At 42.4% G+C, this 22625-nt stretch overlaps 1 protein-coding gene across 1 annotated transcript; it reads right to left on the minus strand.

Moving 5' to 3' along the window:
• Nucleotides 1–243: 243 nt before the first annotated feature.
• Nucleotides 244–21605, minus strand: dvl1a (dishevelled segment polarity protein 1a). Its single transcript, XM_026332783.1, has 15 exons — nucleotides 21181–21605; nucleotides 16346–16415; nucleotides 14305–14426; nucleotides 11668–11786; nucleotides 7783–7921; nucleotides 7224–7317; nucleotides 7015–7084; nucleotides 6750–6889; nucleotides 6191–6267; nucleotides 5894–5961; nucleotides 5640–5717; nucleotides 5367–5501; nucleotides 4626–4793; nucleotides 4296–4511; nucleotides 244–2288 (listed from the first exon to the last, which is right to left on the minus strand). The coding sequence occupies exons 1-15, from the start codon at nucleotides 21348–21350 to the stop codon at nucleotides 1774–1776; spliced, it is 2181 nt and encodes a 726-aa protein (XP_026188568.1). The 5' UTR covers nucleotides 21351–21605; the 3' UTR covers nucleotides 244–1773.
• Between the last annotated feature and the right edge of the window lie 1020 nt (nucleotides 21606–22625).

The raw sequence follows: 22625 nt of genomic DNA on the forward strand, positions 1-22625 counted from the left end.
TTAAATTTTTTCTAGATTCTGAGACCATAGGCACCTACTTAGTGACTGCTGATCAGTCTTGGCAAATGACCATCTAATTTTACACGCATGTGGCTAATATTAAACTAGAAGTGAAATTGGAGAAGTCTGTCTTTGACACTGAATCCTTGATCTTGTGGTCCTGTTAAAAAATAACCATATTTTAGGAAGAGAGATTTAAGTTGAAAGATTACAAGTGATGATAATGGAAAATGCAGACAACCCTTTTGAACATATATAGTTTTATTCATATATATAATAAATTTCTATTTACAATTTATTCTTCCTTTGTAAGACAAAATTAAAGAGAAAGCTTTGATTGCAAACAGTGTTTCATACTAAAGGGAGGGAGAGACAATATGGAAAAGTGCTCATAAAACTATTGTTTGTGTTATTTCCCTCTTGTAAGTGTAGTTTTGACAGATACAACAGGGATTTGCCACTATTTTGAAGGAGATTAGAATCTGAAGGCCAAGATTCCCCTTGAAGTAACTTTGACGTGGTAAAAAGAGAAGTGTCTAATGTTAATCACAAAAAGATCTCGGTCATAGACAACTCCTACATTAAAGAAACATCTACCACACAATGTGAGGCTTTGGCTTTTATCGCACTGACTTTTATTGACGCTCACACTCGCTACAGAAGAGACAACCATGATTGCTTTGAGCAACCTGGCTTATCTCATGTCAACCCTTTTGAGTTTGCTTTCACTGCTGTGGTGGATGCCCACTGTTTGCAATCCTGTCTTTAAGGTGACCTGCTTACTGAAACGTGTTTAAACTGGGTTTAACCACTAACAGGTATAATGATACATTCGACGAAGCACAGCTAGGACAGTGGATACTGGCCACTGATTCACGAAGGGTGATGTCTGATTGTCTGTCAGTCAGCCATAGTAGACAAAGTATGACACCATTAATGCAACATAATCACATAAATAACATCAAAAAGTCGTCCAGTGTACAGATTCTTCCTTTACAACATTGGCATGAGGTAAGCCCTCCCTCCAATTTCTGTAATACTTTAAATGAAATGTATTCATTAAATTTCTTTTCTTTAAACCAGTTGAGACAGTCATGCAATATGCAGCCTAGTTAAACTAATGGCTGGCTACAGGACCTCTCTTATGGAGCTGAAGAAATCCATGGTTAGTGAACTGATCAATGTTAGTGTTTAGTAGTTGGCAGATAAGAGCATCAAAAATCCGGTGGCGATGCCACACCAAAAAGGAAATGGGGCCAGAGTTTGGTTGTAAGCCAGTCATTTTTTTAGTATGCGCAGATATGGGTCAGGAGAGGAGGAGAAAAAAGTTTCTAAGTGCGAATTGTAGGTGACAGTCTGAGTCTGGGGGATTGAGATCCAGGCCCAGCCAGTTTAAAGGACTTGCAGAACAGAAATTATCCTAGATAGAGTACACATTCCCAAGAATGTCTGCATGGCAGCTTTAAAGAATCACCACATTGAATACCACTCACATTTCACAAACTGTACACGTCACGTCAATACAAAAAACAAGGTTTTCAGCCACAAAGGACCCGTGCTTGTGTGTGTCAAAGGCCTCCCTCCTCTTGTGCTCCTGCTGCCTGTATTCCTTTGCTTGGACATCAGGGGGACAGACAGGTAGTGGGGAGTAGGCAGAGGGCCAGTCAGTGTCTACATTCTGGACCTCTGACGGACAGAGGCAAAAGATTAAGACAAAACAGAGAAGAAGAGAGAACTGTTTTGTGCTTGATGAGTTTTAAAGGCACTGTCCTGTCACATGATGTCAACAAAGAACTCACAGGGATTGCCCATAGCATGCTGGAAGGACTGGCGACTGGCGGTGAGCTCAGGAGGAATGGCTGCTAACTCTCTCCCAGGAGGGGCTCCAGGGGGTGTGTTGCTGCTGACTGATGTCTTGGGGACCAGACGGGCCAGACAATAAGGGGGAGGCAAGCCTGGGGGCCCATAGGAGGAGGCATGGCTTTGCTCACTCTGGGCACAGGAGCCTGGCCCTGGTTGGGTGAAGGGGGCGTGGCTGTATGTGAAGGAGGGGTGGCTATTCTGTGAGACAGAGTGGCTCCTGTGTGACTTACTGTGACTGAGACTTGATCGAGTGTGACTGGAGACAGCATGACTGTGATGGCTCATTTGGCTGGCAGACCTATCACTGCGCCTTCCTCCACGAATGGTGGGCTCCGCTTCACTGCATGTTGACCTCTGACCCTTCTCCTGCGGGGAGGAGCGTCTACCTTTGCCTGCGCTAGGGTTGGATCCACTGCTTCGGCTTCCTGTTGAGAGGAAGAAATGCACACACATTTTAGCTTGGTCTTCTCTGGTATAAATACAGTTAAATGAAATGTCAGCAGTTCCAACGCGCCGTTTGCAGCTGATTTACAACCAGCTGGTTTGCTACTTAGTAACACTGAGGCACAAGGTCACACATCAAACAAACGTAAACGCTTTACGAAGTCCGGCTATGGACACAGTATATCAGACAGATGGTGTTATTCTTCTGTGCATCATTGCAGTAAAATTTATTGTTTTTAAATACATCGCTGCAGTTTGTTTAATGTGTGACTAAAAAATTCCTCAGTCAAGGCAAACATGATTATCTCAAATGTTTCTTCCCGAAGTTTCCCCTGCAGCAGCAAATACCATGAATTTCATTTGATGTTCATACAAACACTTGACACATTCAGAGATTATAAATGTAAACATGATACACCTGCATCAGAAAGACACTTTCCGGATAGTACAGAATAACACAACTGATTTGTTTTAAGAAGGTTACTCTAGTCAAATTGTCAGTTCCACTTTAAAAGCTAGTGTCATGTCTCAATGCCCGTTATGCACAGTACTGACATCATACTGACAGAGGTGTACCAAACTATTGCAAAATAAAACATTCCACGCCTCCCCTTCCGCAATGAGCCCAACAGTACTGGGTAAACTGGTGCATGAGCGCCCCCTATCAGTGGATAATGATAGCACAAGCTTAAGAGTGATCATCCTGCATCATGCACCTCCCAGCACAGTACAAATGCATGCCCAGAGGTGCAGAGAGGGAGAATGGACTATCAGGAGAGCCACACACAGAATACACACAGACCAAGGAAGACAAATGGGACTGGCGGAGGGAAAAAAAAAACCTTGAAGCTACGGTGTGTTAGGTGGAGAATGTGAAGCACAAGAGAGAAGGCATAGAGAAAGAATAAAGATTATAAAAGTTGCAATAGAGCAAAAAAAGAGAAAGAGAGAGAGCAGCAGAGCAGGAGAGGGGGTTAGCAGGCTTACCGGTTCCCCCCGTGTCCTGGGACTACCTCCTCCTTCAGTCTACCGTTGCCCAGCAGAAACAGAGGGAACAACAGAATTACACACACCTCCCAGCCCAGCCCTTCCCACACTACCTAATGTGGTCTTCTAAACCAGTCTGTATATACTACAGCAATGGCTGCTGGCTGATCCTTTTCTTGTCATCCAACTACCCCTCAAAATTGCACACATGCTGTCATTCAAACAAGCAGGTAGACAAATAATTACCAATGAAACCCTATTTGGAAGTGCCAAATGAAACTAAACTACAAATATAATGCATATAAAATACATCCCATGACTATTAGTCATCTCCATTCCTTTCAAAGGTTGGAAAAAAACGAACAACTGAAAGAATGACAACCAGCTGGAAGCAAGACATGATGATATCTGGATGAATCACTGAAAACAAGAAAAACCACACTGAGTGATGGTAACATAAAACTTCGCATTACCTGTCTGGACTATGTGGTTTTAAAATGTTTACTTCAAAGACACTATAACAGTGACCCATATAACCTGCTTCTCCACTCTCCCTCAATGCAGATATCAAGACACCATGCAGCAGCAACACAAACCACTATCATGTTTTGTTTAGACTATCCATAATCAAAACTAAAGATTAATGGGGAACTGATCCAAAGAGATGATGTTGATTATTTCATACTGGCAATTTCTCATCATATGGTTGATCAACTCTATGTATACACCCAGTACTGCAGAGCTGTCTGCTCCATGACTCAAGATGCTCATGATTGACCTTGACAATACAGGACGTGTTTTAGAATTCAAATATTAAATTTTTTTAAAATGTCAACTTCCTGCCGAAAAAAGTTTACAATAGAGAGCCAGAAAAGGTCAAACTTACTACTTAGATTAGGAATAAAGCCATGTTGCATGTTGAGTCAAATTATCACATTACTTAATGAAAGGCTGATGGAAAAGTCAAAAGCATCATCTTGGCCCTCCTTCCCAATGCTTACCTTCACTGTGCTGGCTGCCTGCACTCCCACTGTGGAAACTGTGGCATGGGTCTGAATATCCTGGTGGGAAGCTGGGCGGTGCAGAGGGAAAGGGAGGGTAAGGGAATGGCTGACCGCCCAGGGGCCAGGGGTTACTGGTTGGAGGGAGCGGTGCTAGAGTATCCTGCTCAGAGCCTCCACCACTGGATCCCTCATTTAAATTGAGTGATGCCATGTCTATGTATTGAAGAGAAAACAGAACCAGAGAGAAAAAAGTTGAATATAACCCTCCTATTCATAAAACAGCCATACACATTAAGGTGTATTATTGACACACTGAATTGGCTGTACTTTGGCAGAGGTCCCCAAAGGTGTAGTAGCACTGTTCAGAGAAGGTGATCTTGTTGACAGTGTGTCTCAGGTAGCCATGTTTCAGCAGACTGCTCGCGTACTTCCTCGCATCCCGCCGGTCCTTGAATCCTTCCACTCTGGAGTAAAGCCAGTCGACCACATCAGCACCTGACACAGCAACAACCACACACATACACACAGACATGTTGGCTCCTGCTATAATGTGTTGAACAGATGTTGAAAATGCTGATGATATACATGACAACAACAGTAACTACAGTCAGTCAAGCACCACAATGTTACCAGAATTTTAAATGTAGCTAGTGTAGTTAGTGCCAAAGCTATCCATGATAGTTCTTCAGGCTACAGTGATTGTGGTTAGAAAAAAAAAATTAAAGAAAATTTTGCTTGAGTTACAATTGAAAAGAAAAAATATCTAGAGATAATACATTAAAAAAATAAGAGTATGTGATTATGAATTTAATCATTCTCAGAATTTTTGTTTTAAATTTGGATTATAGCTTTAAGCTCTTCAGGATCCTTTTCAGTGTTACAAGAATTACTAAAGCATACAGTACACCAAGGTTCAGTGTGGTATACAAACACAGATCCATGTTTACTATACAGTAGCATACAGCCTCCAACCTTATGGGCTATTTACAGTAAATTAGAAAAGAAAGAAAACTCAAGGAAGTCTTTGTCTACTAAATAGATTTAAAAAGTTTTGTGTGCTTTGCTTACCGATAACAGCATTGGCGATGGTGATCTTCAACCACATCCTGTCTCGAATCTCTAGGCCCGAGTCAGGCAATTGCATCACCTTTACAATCGTTGCCATGTCTGTTTTACTTGCAGACAGAGGCAAGTCATCAAACTCTGGAATGGAAGAAGAGCGTGTGAGAAAATAATAATAATCAAAAGATCTGTCTTGCTTCAATCTTGCATTATTATTATTAATACTACAGGCAGGATGTTACACAGAAGATGACAGAGGTGGTGGCTGGTTGTTTTTACCATAGTGTGGGTAAGGCCCTGTCAAGGCAGTCGTGTGTGAAATCCAGGCTGCAGGGTCGATGGGTCTGACCGGTTCGGCTGAAAAAAAAAACGTACATTAAGGCAGATTTGATAAATGATGCAGTTCAACCAACCATCAGATAAACTGCTCCAAATATGAAATAAACTGTTATACCTGGTAACATATGTATTTGTATATGTATGTGTATAAGAGAATTAAACATGTATTCAATTCAATAAATTATTAGTCTTACCACGAGGGATGGTGAAGTAGCTCCGTGGAGATGGGTCCCAACATTTGGCAACAGTAAGACTAATAGGACTGAAGAAGAAGCAAATGTGAAGTTAGTTTAACAGAGAGAGTTTAAAGTTGTTAAAGTAAAGGTGAGGCAGGAAAGAGGCTGATCTGTGAAATCACAAAGAGGTGGTCTGGAGAGAAAGCCTGAAGGGATACATGCTATACCCAAACAGCACCTTATATGATTTTACAAGCTAGTGTAAGATTACACACAGGTTATAGGTTATGATCCATCTGAGCTTAATGCTCTTACCCAGTTTTGGAAACAATCTCTCTTAGGATCCTCACGGCATCGTCATTGCTCATGTTCTCAAAGTTTACGTCATTCACCTGGTTGGCACACAACAGAATATATAATCAACTCATTACAACAAATTATATGAATTATTCATTGTTTTATTTTTCAAGACTAGAAGATTATTTTGAAGCTCTTCAGAGGACTCAAACATGTTTATACCCTAATACTGTGTGCACGTTAATCACTGGAGTACTCCTAGGCTTTTGGCAAAATCCTAAGCTGCTTTCTATGGGATACACAGTCAAAAAGAAAGCTACGTTGTGATTGTAGGCGAAACAACAAATTGTAATTGGCCATCATGTGGTTTTTAATGGGTGGACGGTTGAGCTTTGAGATTAAAAGATGGGCAATAACAGGACGAAAATAGGAGAGGACAGAATTACAACTTCAACAAAAGAGGGCAGTAACAGAAGCAACTACAGTACTGTGATTATTATATACTGATCTCTTTATGTCACTGATATTTACTATAAAAATGTATGGTGATGAAAACAAAATCGGAAGTATCTGCTACCTGAAGGAGCATGTCCCCAGGTTCTATTCTGCCGTCAGCAGCAACAGCTCCTCCCTTCATGATTGAGCCGATGTAGATTCCACCGTCTCCCCGGTCATTACTCTGACCAACAATACTGATGCCCAAAAAATTGTACTTCTCTTTTAGGGAGAAAACAGAAAATGAATAAGGCATGATATAAATGATTATAGTCATACATGTGTATTCAAAACCTAATATCAAGTTCTGTTATAAAAAAACAATAGTATGGGAGCATCAGGTTTACCCATGTTGAGAGTGACAGTAATGATGTTGAGGCTCATAGTGGAGTCTGTGATACTACTGAAAGATGAACTCTGGAAAGGCAGGAAGAGGTCACGATAAGTAATATAAAAGATAGTCAAAGTGGCATAACGTCTATATCAATCAGCTCTCTCATCTGTTTCTCACACTCGGTGTCAGATTCTGTTTCTGCAGGGGGAGTGATATGCTCACCCGGTCTATCTTGGCCACTTTGTGCCTCCGTCTGCGGCGTTTGTGTCTGCGCATCAGCTGTGAAGAAGAGCTCTGTTCTGTGGAGCTACTTAGTCTGTAAGATAGAAGGAGAGAGAGAAAGTAATGAGCTGAAGAGGAAGAGAGAGGAGGCAAAGACAGGATATTAGAATAAAAGGGAAAACAGAGTGAAATGATCCAGGTATTTGCGGCATACTGAGCATGTGTGTACATGAAGAAATGATCTGACATGGCAAGCACATTTTTTACAGTGCAAATATCTGTTTAGCTGAATATCTGAGAGGTAGACAAATTAAATAAAAGAATTAGCTGTATTATATCATAATTTAATTCAGCTCTTATTCTGTAACCTGATGGTTGCCCTGCTGTTTATTACTATTGCATCAGTTTTCAGTGTCTGTGAGCTGCTTTATGTTGGCTTAAAAAAAAGCTGACATATAGTACATATACCATGATGCTAATTGGTATGTGTGTGATTCTGAATTGTGTTTTTCTAAACTAAAATTTCAGACATACATTCTGATGTGACCGAAGATGTTACCTGCTAGCATTCTCATCTTCCTCGCTGTCAACAAATGAGCTGGACTCCAGCTCGCTGCTCATTACTGAGGCACTGTCATAACCCATGGCTGAGTCCCTCGCAGTTCGTTCAGATTTCGAGTGACCATTGATGCGAGGGACTGGAGGGAGAAAGAGCAGAGGAGCAGTGAGTCAGACGGGACGTCACGTTCCTCTTTACGGGGTCAGGTCAGAAAACGAGGGCACAACCGAGAAGAAGAGGAGGAGGAGAATCAGAATTAGAGAGAGTGGCAGAGCTGGAAAAAGATTATAGAGAGCACTGACAGAAACAACAGGAGCTTTAATCTCTGACACCTTTTTATGATTTGGACATTACTGAAAACTAAACACAAGAAGTGGGTTTTCAATCAGACCTTACATTAGAGTGGATGAAAGAAATATATTATCAACATTTATTTAAAAAAATAAGGTACAAATAATCATTTAAAGACACTATATAGCTGCTTGATATTTAATATAGTACTTTACTGCACAGCTCTGCTATATTCACTTTCTAACAGAAAGATTAGACACACAGTGTGTCCTCGTAGAGTAGAGCATAGTGTGACTACCCATCCATCCCCATACGTACACTGGCACTGAGGTCGCACTGCCTCAGGGTAACAGCGGATTGGTTGAAAAGGTCTCATAGGGTGAAGAGGGCGTGGCAGCCAGCGTAATCGCCAGGAGCAAATGAAATATTCCATCAGCGTGGTCGTTCCCATGACTAGTAGTGGCCAGAAGAGGAACTGTGCTACTGCACATAAGCACTCAATTCACAAAGGGACGTGACATCCACTGTTGGGATTTACTCCGTCATACTTTCTCCCACATTCAGATGACTGCCACATCAAACAAACAAAAAAAACAGAGGCATGCAGGTTCACCAAGCCAGACTGAAACCTGTCTCTTTGTGCTCTGGTCTGTGTGTGCTAGCCACTTTCTAAAAGCCAGCTTGAGCCCCAGACAGTCTCTGACCATCGGCCGACCGCTGACAGGCTTCACAGCTCATCTACAATAGAAGCAGTAACAAAAACAGGGAACAAGCACAAAGATGCTCTGTGATAAGTAAGAAACAAGTGGGTGCCATGAGACAACAGTACAGTCACTCTAATGAAACTTTACATCCAGTGAATTTGTGACCATTTTTAAAGTTATGACATTTAAATGAAAAGCTATATGTAAAAAGCATTTATCTTGTTCAAGTTCGATTAACTATGACCCATAGACAAAGCTAATGCCCCGATCATTTCAGCAGAACTGATAAACATTACAATACATAATCAACACCAGCCCTAAACAGCTTCTAAGTAAATCAAACTCTCTTTACTACAAAAACCCAGTTATCTTAACCTAACTTCCATGATAGCATCATGAAAGACAGAAACAACCACCTGCATTAAACTAACCACAGAATGAGATCGTCAGTGTCATATGTTAAATATCATCAATGGACGTCACACAACAAATCCTTCTCACCTCAGCCGACTGTGTGACTTCTGCTGATGCACAAAGAAAGTGAGCTAAGAGTTCGGAGAAAGTAATATCTGCTCCCGCCCTCCCATGGTGCCCAGCTATAGAATGACGCTTAATCTGACTCGGACCAATCACATGATGTCATTCTTCAAAAGAGATGCAGATAATATGGGATTTGAGATGATGTGCCCTATCCCATCTCTGCCTGCATTAAGCAATAAGACGCCCTTTAGCAGCATTGCATCACTAAATTGATTTTAAGGTATTTTTCAAAACCAAGGACAGTTTCAAGGACGTTCACCACCGACTTTTCTACTTTGTGTTAATAGTTTAATAACAGCAGAAATGCTTTGGCTTAGCCATATCTTCTTTGACCTTAACCTTGAAATCCTGGTTGTGCTGAACACTGCTTAATACTGCTTAATATAATGCTGTTTTCTTTTTCAGATATTAAATGTTTTACTAATACAGGCTCTAATATTCACTGTTCTTTCAACAGGTTAAGATGCAGAGCACCTGGTGGCCTCCAACAGATCGTATCCCATAAGTCCATTCTGCCCTCTGGGTGTTACACCCTCTGAAAATTTTCAACTGCTACATTATTCATCCACTCATACTTAAACACTCCAGTGCAGACAGAAAATAAGATGGGATATGTTTTCACTCTAACTGATCACTGTAACACAGCTAGCATTCACACAATCACTGAAGCATGTGTATAAGGTGACAGGGGAATTCCTGCTACCGCTGATGCTGCCGGCAGCGAGGTAGAGAGGCGGGGCTAAGGCTTCTTTTTATGTCTTTACATCCAGGCTGTGTGACTGTGAAAGCAACCAAAAAGCCAAATTGAATTACTTTTCACTGGGCCTTGCTTGCTAGATTTACGAGCCAGGAAACTGCTGGTGGACCACAAGGGACAAGCCCAATTCCCCCAGTGGTTTCACTTAATTAGCTAACAAGCAAGACGCCAAGGAGATGCAAGGAGAGGAAACAGAGAAAGAGAGAAAGAGTGGCTGCATGTGTGAGAAAGAGGAAGACGAATACACAAGGCGATCTCTAAATAACCCTATTTTCTCTGATTCGTGCTGAGGTCAGTAAGCAGACGAGAATGGAGGACAGATGCAAAGTTCATTAGGCCTAAGGTATTTCCGTATTACCCACAAAACAGCAGATGTGCAGCTGGCAGCAAGCAGCAGCAGATCTGATGAGGCGAGCGCCAACAATATGTCTAGTGCCAAGTCAACACCACTATTGGAAGATACACAGGAGGGTGATTGTGATGAAATCAATGGATGTGATCATGCAGATATTACACTAAGATACAGTTAAATCTGTTTCCAGAGCGCAAGACAGTTACTGCTCTTTGTACAACCCCAACCTGATGCTGTACTCAGTGCTACTAATTGCACCACATGAATTAATGAGTATTTGCTTAATGAGCCTGGAGCGCAGGATGCAAAGAGCTGGGCTTGCTGTGAAGAGAGGACAAGGGGAGGAGAGAGAAAGAGAGAGAAGGAGAGAGACAACTAGCTTTGCTGCGAGCAAAAACAACAGCAGACTGCAAACATCAGACGCTGCTTGTTCCTTCCTGCCATAAAACTGACAAATTCTGCCAAAACGTCAGCGTGGCAAGGACTGAGATAGAGTGAGATCTCAACATATCACGTGAATGACTATGCTGATGACAAAACGCACCTTTTCCTGCATTACCAGTATGCCCTGTTCACTGCTGTGGGCAGTGCACACATACTAAAAACACCGAGCCTGCAAATGCAACTTCAACACAAATTGCTACAGTCAAATTCTAAAACAACAAAGCAGATGTTTTTGCACTTGATAACAGCTCTGAGGCTTTTAAAATCAAGATCCCAGCATTTTCTTTTCCAGGTATACTGCTGATGGCTGCATTTATATTCTCCACAATAGCTGACAATAGCTTTAAGATTTTACGCTGATATTTTACAAAACACTAGTGTCCTCTGACAGGGTATAATCATCATACAAGACTGGAGTGTGATCCCCAAGTGGACAGCCTCTGACCATAAAAGTAAACTACACACAGGAAACAGAAGGACAAGTATTGAGCAAGACAGTGAATACCAGTAATTTTGACATACAGTGACCTTATCCATTATTTACTTTGTTCACTCTTCTGAGAATTTGTGTATCCGTGGATTTCTTGGTCTGACCTAGCTAAAGTTCAACATGCACCATGTGATCCCTGAGGGCCTACATGACTCCTGTCTGTCCAAGTTTTTTTTTTTTTTTTTTTTTTTTTTTTGTTCAGAGGGGGATGTTGCTCTTGACTAAGAGGCACTGAAATGTAATAACTTGGAAATGACAACATAATTGCATTTTTAGCATCCATCTGTTCCTCGCTGATAATACTCACGCTCAGTTTCTCGAGCTCTCCTCCGTGCGCGCTCTCTCTCTCGCTCTCTGCGGTGGCTCAGGAGAGACTCTGTGCCCGTCTCAGTGTCCAGGCCATCTCGACTGCTCACCGCATTGGCACTGCAACGCACACAATGGAAAACTTCAGTCAGATTCATAATGATGTAGAAAACACACTCTCTCTGTCTCCCTCACAGTCTTTCAAATGAATTCTCAAGCCAGTCTGACCAACAGTCTTGAACATAATCCCTAGCCCCAATATACCTCTGTCTGTTATAATAACTGTATGCTGGCCATTCAGCCCCAGGGGAATATGCAACTCATATTATGACTGTTTCAAATTCAATCCCTCTAGCCAAAATAGCAGTTTCATTGTTCTGTGGTATGTGATGTGTTTTTCACTAAGTGTCATTAATGACCAGATACCCTAAGAGGGAACCATTCTGGACAATACTGGCATTAATGAGACCTATTGAAAGCCCAGATGGTGCCTGGAGCACGACTGGGAGAGAGACAGAGAAGGCAGAATGACAGACTGCATAAAAAAAATCGAGAAGTGGTAGATCAGGTGTGGGCTGAGCACTAAGCCACTCTGTGTACTTGGGGTCTGGGAGGAGTCTGGGAGGAGTCTGGGGGTTCTGGAGCATGGATTGTTATTCTGTCAGAGGCCTGGAGACGTCGTGGCCTCAGGCACCAGGGTTAAGGGACTTACACAGCCACCGGGCATCTAAGAAACCTAAAACTGGTGAGAACTCTGCCCAAGCTTGTCAATCTGTCACACACACTTAGGAATGTGGGCAACATGTACCTTACACCTGCATAAATGTTCAAACTGGTATTCATGTACATGCATGAACAAATGGCTCAAATGGCAGTGTCACAGTGTGCAAAAAGAACAAAAGAGGCATGAAACACAAACATCAGCCTATTGTTTGTAAATAATGCTCTCACAGTGGCAATGTGTTGATGATCAATGCAAATTAAAAACACAAGTGCAGACAGGATGCTGTGTCTACTGTGTTCACTCAGCGGGATAAAGTGCTCAATGAAGGATGCTTACACGCTTCTGCTACACAGTACACTAATGGGTGCACCTGGGCCAGGCTTCAGCAGCACAGGTCAATGCATGTATGCAAATATCACCAAAGACGGATAGTTCAGATACATTTCTATTGGTAGTGACTGGAAAGCAGTGTGATGATCGATGTGGTGGTGAGTGCTGGACTGTCAGGCTGTCGATGGCTGCTGACCAGCCGGGTGGCAGGTCCGCTGATCCAGGGGGAGAGTATTGAAGGTGCTACACTGCAGCTGGGAACAAATACCAGTCAATCCCCCAACAACCCCCCCCCCCCCCCCCCACCTCTCTCCACCCCTTTCGCTGCCAGCCACCCCTCCCTCTTGGGAAATGGAGATGGGTGCTTTTAATGTCTGTTAATCCGGATTACCAGGGAGAAGCACATCAGTCGTGTCCATTCTCAGCCCAAAACACCTATTCTGTGTGCTCATCAAATACAGCCTTTCACACCAACAAACACATGAGATGCATGAATAAAGCACAAAGCGAAAATGAAGTGTTAATAATATTCTAGCTATTTACAGAGAGTGGTAAAGGGTGGAAGAGACTGGATTCATTTCAGAAAGAGAGGAGGTTCGCTATAGGGGGATTGACCATGCTGTTTCTCTGAGAGAAAGGCCTGCCTGTCTGACTCAAAGAGGGAGAGAGAAAGAGAGTGAGTGAGAGGGCGGAGGGAAATGACGTTGGGGTAAGGGGCCGGCACACTGTGATTTGCGCCACAAGGTGGCGGTAGTCCTAGAGTAAACTGGCTGGGAACAATAAAATCTTCAAGGCAGCTGACAGCCAAACAGCAGGGAGCAGCCCACAGAGGGCAAACGCGAGCTGAGATGTCAAACACTGGATAAAGAGATACACTGAGACATGACAGATTGCTGTTCTCAATATAGAGCCTCAGCTATATTGCTGTAGCGCTGTAATGGCAACAACCCTTGCCCCCACTGCCCTCAGCCCTTCTAGCTATATTTAGCTTGGGACTTCTCAGCAAATGCTGTAATATTCTCTAATCTGCCAGTATGAAGTCAAAGTCTGGGCTCAGGTAACCGTAACTAGTCTGTCAAGAAAATCTCCATTTCTGAGCTCTTAGACACCAATGTGTTTTTGGGCCATATATGCCTGTATTAACTGAGTATGGATGAATGCTCTGAGTGCCTGAATACAATGGACCTCACTGTGTGCCAGTATTTGCCTGAAGATGTTTATGCAGCAAAGGCTATTTCAAGAATCAGCAGGACTGGCAGTGTTTGCATCATATTTATATAGATGAGCAAGCTAACAACTTACTCTATGGCTGAGTGGGTGGGAGGGAACATGCACACAAGTGGGAAAAATACTCAACACCCATGCAAGTTCCCACACTCGAGCTTTAGCACATACTTCATGCCACATTCACACACAGGCGTGTAAGACTGCCGAAACCTCTTATATGAGCCCGATGACGAATCCTGATGAGCTGCGCACATTCTGATTAGTGTATATGAAGGTACACTGTGAAATGAAAAGGTCGACCAGTGTGCAGGATTGCATGCTTGATTTACATCTACCTAAATGCATGTGCCAACTTACTGGAAGGAGGGGGGGCGCGAGTCTCCAATGCCCCCTGTTCTCTCAAGAGGAGGAGGCAGCTCTGGATGGCTCTCTGTGCACTGAGATCCTCCATCAGAGTGGGTACTCTCTGCCAGGACCAACTGAGAGAGATTGAAGAAAAGGAACAGATATATTGGAACAGATATATTCAGCTCTGAGAGAAACACAAACACTAATAAATATTTTGCTGCACAATAAAAGCCCAGTAGGGTGGAGACTGACAATCAAAAACAACCTCAACAAACTAAGTGTAAACTCAGTGATGCTGGCGCAACAGAGAGAGACACATTTTGTGTACTAGTATGCAAGAAGTACGGCCATGATATGAGATGTCACAAAGAGGCCTGGAGATGATTGGTGGCTTTGCATCAACAACTTGAGAGACACAGTGTGGTCTTTCTTTGTTGCACAACAAAGAAATACCACACTGCTTTCACTCAGTGAGTGTCAGTACAAAGGAGGATGTACGTTGACCTTTAGATACAGATACTCTCCTTTCATCTGAGCCAGAATAATGAAAGTTAAACAGAGCAGCCGTGAAAAGACTGTATTGAGTTCAATTTCCTCCCATGCTGCTGAGCACATCAGGCAATGAGGTTTCTCCAGAAGAGATGTCCATAGTTTCTGTAGCAACAAGGTTTTTATAGGGACACCTAACCCCTGGTATTCTGAAACAGTTCAAGCACTAACCAGGCCTGACCCTGCTTGGCTCCTGAGGGCAGACAAGATCGGGCTTGACCAAGGTCAAGTTTCAAGAGCAGTAACAGTATGGTCTATGATTATTTCAATGCAAGCTCATGCCCATGACGTTATGTTTCTACTGACTACTTTTCTGTCTGGTCATAAATATGAGGCCTGTGGTTGCTACAGAGCTGTAGATGCCTGCTGTGCCTTAATTATTGTAACTGAAAATACTGAGTTAAAACAGTATTGATCCACATACAGTAATATGGTCACTATAGGCTCAGACATCGACACAAAGGATTGGATTAGTGTGTCTCCTCAGTGCATATATAAGCAACAGAATATTTCTTATGTTTCTCCAGTCTCCCTAACAATCAGATTAAGTTGATTTCAACAACTTTGTTAGCTAATAATGTTCTGGGATACATCTTCCATTCACACCAGCATATATCTAGAGACCATATTAAAAGCCAAACTGGTGTCATCCATGACGGGTATTTCTGATAGCAATGCTTGTCATTGACAAGAACTTGCTATTATTTGAAGCAGCCTAAATACATCCAGCATCACACAACAGTATACTTCTGCTAATTACATCACAGGTTGCTTATATATCAGGTTATGAAACAATGTTATAAACTCGGCACTTGATGTGAAAAATCTGAGCTAACTGAGTTGTTGAGCACCAGTTTAAAATTCAGGGACCACAATTTTTCACAAGTAGAGGCCTGTTGTCGGATAATATTGACACTGCTTAAGTGCTACAGAGCAAGACAGTCTGTAACAACTCTATAGCCACCTGTGTGACTAATTCTGACCTGTGACCCGTTAATGGATTGACTCATAGAGATCAGGGATGTATAACGCTATTCTGAAAAAGCCACTAAGAAGATTAAATGAGCACAGTGTCAACTCATTTATACATTGTTGCTCTTGGTCTTCTATCAATTTTGAGAGTAAAGTCATATCTTCACCTACCCTGTGTCTTCTGCTCTATAGAATATTCCCTAACAGATTGATATGAGATACTTTATTGTGCCTTAAAGTAATTATTTAGCTTTTATTATTACAAAACACTATAAAACTCCATGTCAATAAATCCACCTACAGTCAAATACTGCAGGTTACACTAGATGATTGTGTTTTGTTACTAAGTTAATATCTAATGGAATCACTCAAGGTAAAGAGTGTTTAAAAAGCACTGTGGAGGCGTTACATCACTACATTTATGTGATCCACGAGTGCTCCACATATCTTTGGTTAGAGCTGCGGCTGCACAGCCAGGCAAGCAGCCAGGAGAGAGGGCCAGCACGGCTGCACCATCCATCTCACTTACCCAGGACACTACTCTCCCATTGAAGCAGGGCAGCTTGGCGTTGTCATCGGAAATCTCTTCTTTGACGACCCTGAGGGACAGGCAGACGGACAGAGTCAGGCTAAGTGACCAGGAGAAAGACACAGAGTCAGCTCAACAACACAACACAACGCAGAACTGGATCATTTACACTTACTAAGAGACAGCCACACTTTGCAGGTCACATTCTCCACATGGCTTTAAAAGAGCTTTGCCCCCTTGCTTGCACCGATAAGCTCAATAAGCAGCAGCGATTCCACACTCAATCTGAGTCTCTACCAGTGATTTATGGACATCATGGCTGTCTGACCAGTTACACTAAACACAACAACGCGATAAGAGCTACTCGACCTGGCGATGATAGGGTCATAAAACTGTAATGAATGTGTCTACTGGTAAACCTGTGCGGGTGTGCATGTTTCATGATGATCCACTGTAAACAGAGACACCCTGATAGCTGTGACCACAGGGCGTCAAGGCACAGTAGTGTGTATTAATAGAGTGTGAGTAAAAATATGTCCCATTTACCCTTTGACCTGCTGGGACACAGTTCAGCAGCAGCCAGTCACCACCCCTGCCAGGCTCATGTGTAGATCAAGCCCGGAGCTAGCCGAGGGGTAGGAGACAAGCTGGCAAACACCGTAAATACTGACACACACGGGGCTAAAACACTCCGACATAGCAATTTCCATCACAACTCCCTGGATGTCTTTATGTTTGTTTTTCGCAAATGCTTTTCTCAGCAGTGGCACAACCAAGCATGTCATAAACTGCATGGAGATCTCACATTAGCTTCTTGGCTTTGAACGCAGAACATGAAAAGGGAGAGGCATGACTTGAGAGCAGCAGGAAAGCCTAAGAAGATTTTATGCAGGAGTGTCTCCGACAGAGACTTTACAGCTTTTTTTCAGCTTCTTGTTTGCCAGAACTTCCCTGCTACTGAAATGATTAGCCAAGCTGCTTGTGTTTTTGTGTGTGCTGCTGAAGTGGGAGCTATATTCCTGGGAGTGGTCGACGGAGATAACACAGCCCTGTGGCTGGAACTGACGACCACAGAGCCTGCTGCTGTGGCCTGTTCCACCTCAGGGAGGGAAAGGGAGGGAGGCGAGGGCCGACTCGACCGTCTGCTTGTTAGGTAGGAAGTGTTTGCATCCTCTCTCTCTCTCTCAGCATGACCAGCTGTAAAAGGACTTGTGAGGATGTAGGAGTGGCCCGTACAAATGAAATATCAGCAACACTTTCTTCCTTGACAGGAATAAGGTTGGCTGTTCTGCTTGCACATTACACCAATGGAAAAAAATTCTGAAAGAAGAGACATGCGAAATAAATCACTTAAACATATCTCTGCCTACCAACAGAACTAAGAAACATTCCCAGTGATAACAGATGACGTCTTTAACATGTGATAAAATACTCTTGGCCTGCATTCTTTTCAGTCATTCCATCTGATATCAGGCATGTTAAGAGTTCCACTCCTGAACTCTTAACAAGCACAGACACACACATAAACTCACATACACACAAACCATGAGCAATGTTTAGAGAAAGATGTGCCTGGTGTGGGCTGCTGTCACAGATCTGACTTCTTAAAACTGACAGCTTAAATAGGTCTTAACAGATTTCACTAGATAACGACGCAGGATTTACCCTGGTGATCAGTGAATGGTCTGCTGCGGAGGGTATTTGGATAGCTGGGGAACATTAGACACGTTTGTTTATACTTTGAAATACAGAGGAGGGCTGGGCAGTTACAGCCTAAACCAGAAACAGGGAGAGGAGAAGCCAGTCAACACAGACCAGCAGTCCAAGGTCTTCGGTGGACTGATGCTAATGATACTATAAACAAGGAAGCTAAATATTTGCAGTCAAATAAGACTGATAATGACTACACTTCAATGTGACACGAAGTCTGACTCAATAAGCAGCTTGATTCAATTTTAATGATGTGGAAAACGCAGGATAAATAGCATGCATACTGTTAAAGGTTCATATAATACTGTGTGGTTTTAACAGTAATAACAGTTTGGACATCTTACTTCTTTTTCCTTTCATAGTGTCACTATAAGGATTAACTACAGTCAGTGCTGCAGTAAGAGCATTGTTCTTAATGCTTTGACACCCAAGTGCAGTATAACCTTCAAATCTGTCACAATCCTCAAACAGCAAAACAAGTGAGGTGAGGCAGGAGCGTGTTTGTGCAAAAAGCTGCAGATTTTTGTCCTCTAACTACAGGAGCTTAGCATCACTTCCTCGGCAGAGAAAAGATCCCCCTACCAGCCCCCTATTTTTCTGAGGCACAAACAAGACTGTTTCTTTCAGACCTTGAGCTTGGCTGCTTCCTCAGCTCCAGAGTGCCTCTGTGACTTGCATTATAGTGAAGTCTCAAACCCACTCACCACCAGTGCCAATGACAAAACGCCATATCATCACCTTGAAATCTTAGAAAAAGCCAAGTGGGTTGCTTCAAAAACAACCCAGACTCAATTAGCCTCCTGTCTTATGAATATTGATGAAAGTATGAATATTGCTGTAAAAAAAAAACAACAAAAAAACAACTGAGGCACGAAATGCGCATGAAGAAACCCTCATTTAATTTACAGTGATCAGTTTGTGTGACAGCACAGAATTGCTACAGCCCTAGTTATACGTACTCAGTACAACTCCAAAGAGGACTGAAATGACATGTTTACTGCAGCAAGCTGAGGTGTTTGGGGGGTAAACCATTTATCATTTTCATGTGGCCAATGTTTAAAGAGCTGATATGGCCAGCACAAATGCATTTCACCAATCCCATAAGAAAATGGCTGGTTTTTCAAGCACGGCAGGGGGTCTACTACAGAGGACCCTTGCACTGACTGCTCATTTACATTTCAAACACTGTCTATAACTGCAAGGGATTTGATGTTTTCCCTCTCTGCTCAGCAGCCTTATTCCTCCCTAGCTAATTCTCCAGCAGTCATACTATCTGTGTGTATGCAGTACAGCCAGCATGACTACCACAAAGCGCTTCTATCCTCTATGCCTTTGACTGGGTTTGCTTCTATACTGTGCCAGTGCCATACGGCGCTCACAGAGCCTAAATATTCAACCTTAACTCAAAGGCAGGAATCAGCTCATCGAGATGCCTTTATAAACTGTGTATAACAGTCTTGTGGAAACAGTCATTTAACAATGTCCAATTTATCATGCTTTGTTGATGCACATGCAGTAGTTGGTCAGCCCGCTATGGTGTATTCAGCCACGTCTCCATGTGGTGAGAGCAAACATGCTTTGTTTGTTTCCATAATCTGCTTGTCGATCACCTGAGGCCCAGCGAGGAGCCCAGCCTGCAGTGAGAGGCAGGAAGCTGGGGCTGGGGACAAAGCGGCAGACCAAGCCTGCCACCAGGAAGAGTCGGTTTTTCCTCACAAGGTCAGGCAGTAGTGGAAATGGATGACGTTTCGCACTCTAGACGTTTCCTCCAATCGCATTTGAAATTACAGTGCTAGATATTAATGGGCGTGGGCCCATGTATGACTGATGGAATGAGACACAAATATGTCATCCTCATCAGAGGCCTGATACTAAAAGGCTCCTGACCAACTCCTGAAAAACCGTTTGGGATTACGAACAGAGAGATGGAGAGAAGAAAGGAAAAAGAGAGAAAAAGGAAGGAAGTATATCTGTTAAGTATGATGTCCAGCATCCAGACAGAGGAGGAAATTCCTGCGACACTGTGGGATAAAATATACCACATTAAATTATAAAATCACTTACAAAAAAATATTCCATTGATTTAGTTCACTTAATAATTGTCAATAAAAAACACTTTCATCCTACAACACGGAATGTGCCGTGAAAATTTTCTACTCTGGCTCCATAACTGGTATTTAATCAGCAGGGAAATAATACCTATATATGTCTGAATACCTGACTGAATAGGCAATGCACTGTGAGATGTGATGTCAAAAAAACTACCCATTCAACTTGAATTATCTAAACTATATTCATACCCAGCCAGCTCGAAACGGTCACGTCCAGTGTTAAGTGCAACAGCTCACTATAAAATAGAGTGATCATCTGAAAACCTAGAAAACTCTGATGCTGAGGCTGTAATGCTATTTGACAGCTCTCCTCCTTTGGGGTAATTACTGTAAATTTAAACATTGATTATATGACTGGATGTCTAATAGTTAAATCACTGACCTGTAGTTGCCATAGTCCCTTAGGTGTTACAGGCAGTGCATTGTGTGTTACTTTTTGTGTGTCTGTAAAGAAAAACTGCTGCCTAGGATATTATAAGCAGCTGGAAATAAAATCCTAATTTTTGAAGCAACTCTCTAACGAGCCTGCTAATAAAAAAAAAAAAAAAAAAAAACAGACACAGGGAAACCCAAACAAAACAATATGAAACCTGAGAAGTTGAACATGTGGACGCTTACTCAACACTGCCCTGGCGTTTATTTTCCAGCTAATACACTGACATTAATATGGGTTAATGCACTGACATGAACATGAGGAGCAGGGGGGTCTGGCTCTGTGCAATGCATGCAGGGCTGCGTCATTAGGGCTCTGGACAGATCTGGTCTCACTTCAAACACTCGTGTGTCTCCTCCACTGCGCACAGGACAGCCTGTAATAATGAGCAGGTGCCGGAGCATGGAAACAGACATGACACTATAGTTTGCACACATGCACGACTGTCGCAGCTGGCATCGTTTGATATCTCCCGTGACGCGCTGTAAGAAGCTGTTTAGATGCGCACTCCAATAATAGAATAAAACATCAAGTGAGCCAGACGAAGAGGCTAATAATAATCACCGACGGCAGCTACTTACCCAAAATCCTGGTCCATCGATTTGAAGAAGAATTTGTAGCTGTTGACCGGTCGGTTGTTGAGGACATTTTTAAAATCCGCTAAGGTGACTTTCTCTGGAGAAACGGACAGTTTGACCAGATAAGGAGTCTCCTCCTCGTCTATGTGATATATAATTTTAGTCTCCGCCATGAGAGTGAGGGGAGGACAATCATTGACAGGAAAGGAACAAGGGTTGGCAGCGCTATAAACAGGCCTGCTATGTTACCAGCAACCCGTAGAATAACATAGCAGCAATACACTAACCCGGACAGTCCGCGATGGGAAACACAGCTCCGCGTCTTTGACGAACAGCTAAAATCCAGACATAATCGCGTTAATGAGTGCCTGTGTTCCTGCTCCAGTGTGAGTCGGTGCGGTGGCTCTCGGCACTGAAACAGGAAGGAACAGTCCACATCCTTACGATACGGAGTTGGGAATATTATTTTTCACATCTAATTGCTTAGACAGTGCTGTCATCTAGTGGTGTGTCTGAGCTGCGCGCAGGCCCGTGTGTGTATGTCTAATACACTACCCAGCGCTGTGCGCCGTACAGGTCAGACACGGTGCTTTTATATGGAGCCAGGAGATTTTGGTTTTAACGATATCTGATTTTCGACTTACAGTTATCACAGTGTAAATATCATAGAAACCGGAAGGATTAGTTCAATTTTATATTATTATTTGATTTTATATTAATTAAATTCTTATACAATGTATTGGTGAAACTGTCTGAAAAATATAATATAATAAAAATAAAATTAATCCGGAAAGAAATCCTATAAAACAATATACAACTGTGCGGATAATTGGACAAACCCATTTTTTTTGGAAAAACTAAATAAATGTTCAGACAGGCGTGTCTGCCCTTTTAAAATTACTGCACAGACTAATGGTGCTAATTATTATAAAGAACCTTTCTGCCTGATCATTCATGTATTTTAAAAATAGCCAGTATATCTCAAATTGTGGCAGGGGTGAGTATATGAACACAAATGTATCTAAAAACGTTTAAAAAATATATATACAGCAGCACTTTGAGGAGAAGAAGCTATATGATTGATTGATTATATAGACTAGAGGACTTTGCACACCAGTTATTAAACATTATGACATTAACCTTTTTCAAACAAGAGTCTACTGCACTGTGTTTTTTTGACAATGGTTCATCACTTACCTCAAATGTTACTAACCTCTTTTCAATAGATTTTTAGTTCATATCATAGTTGTCTATTTATCCAGACAGCAAATATGTAGGATAATGTCTGTGGAGCCCAATCTGGAACACATTTGGATTCATAGGTCTGTCACAACTGTTGTGAATTTTTAAACTATTTTATTAGAAGAGACCGACATTACAGTGAGCAAGCAAGATGGAGAGGATGCAACAGAGAGGGGGGGAAAGTGTTGACTACAGTTTATAATGTG

The sequence above is a fragment of the Mastacembelus armatus genome, chromosome 7 (genome assembly GCF_900324485.2).
Source record: "Mastacembelus armatus chromosome 7, fMasArm1.2, whole genome shotgun sequence".
NCBI classification, from domain to species: Eukaryota; Metazoa; Chordata; class Actinopteri; order Synbranchiformes; family Mastacembelidae; genus Mastacembelus; species Mastacembelus armatus.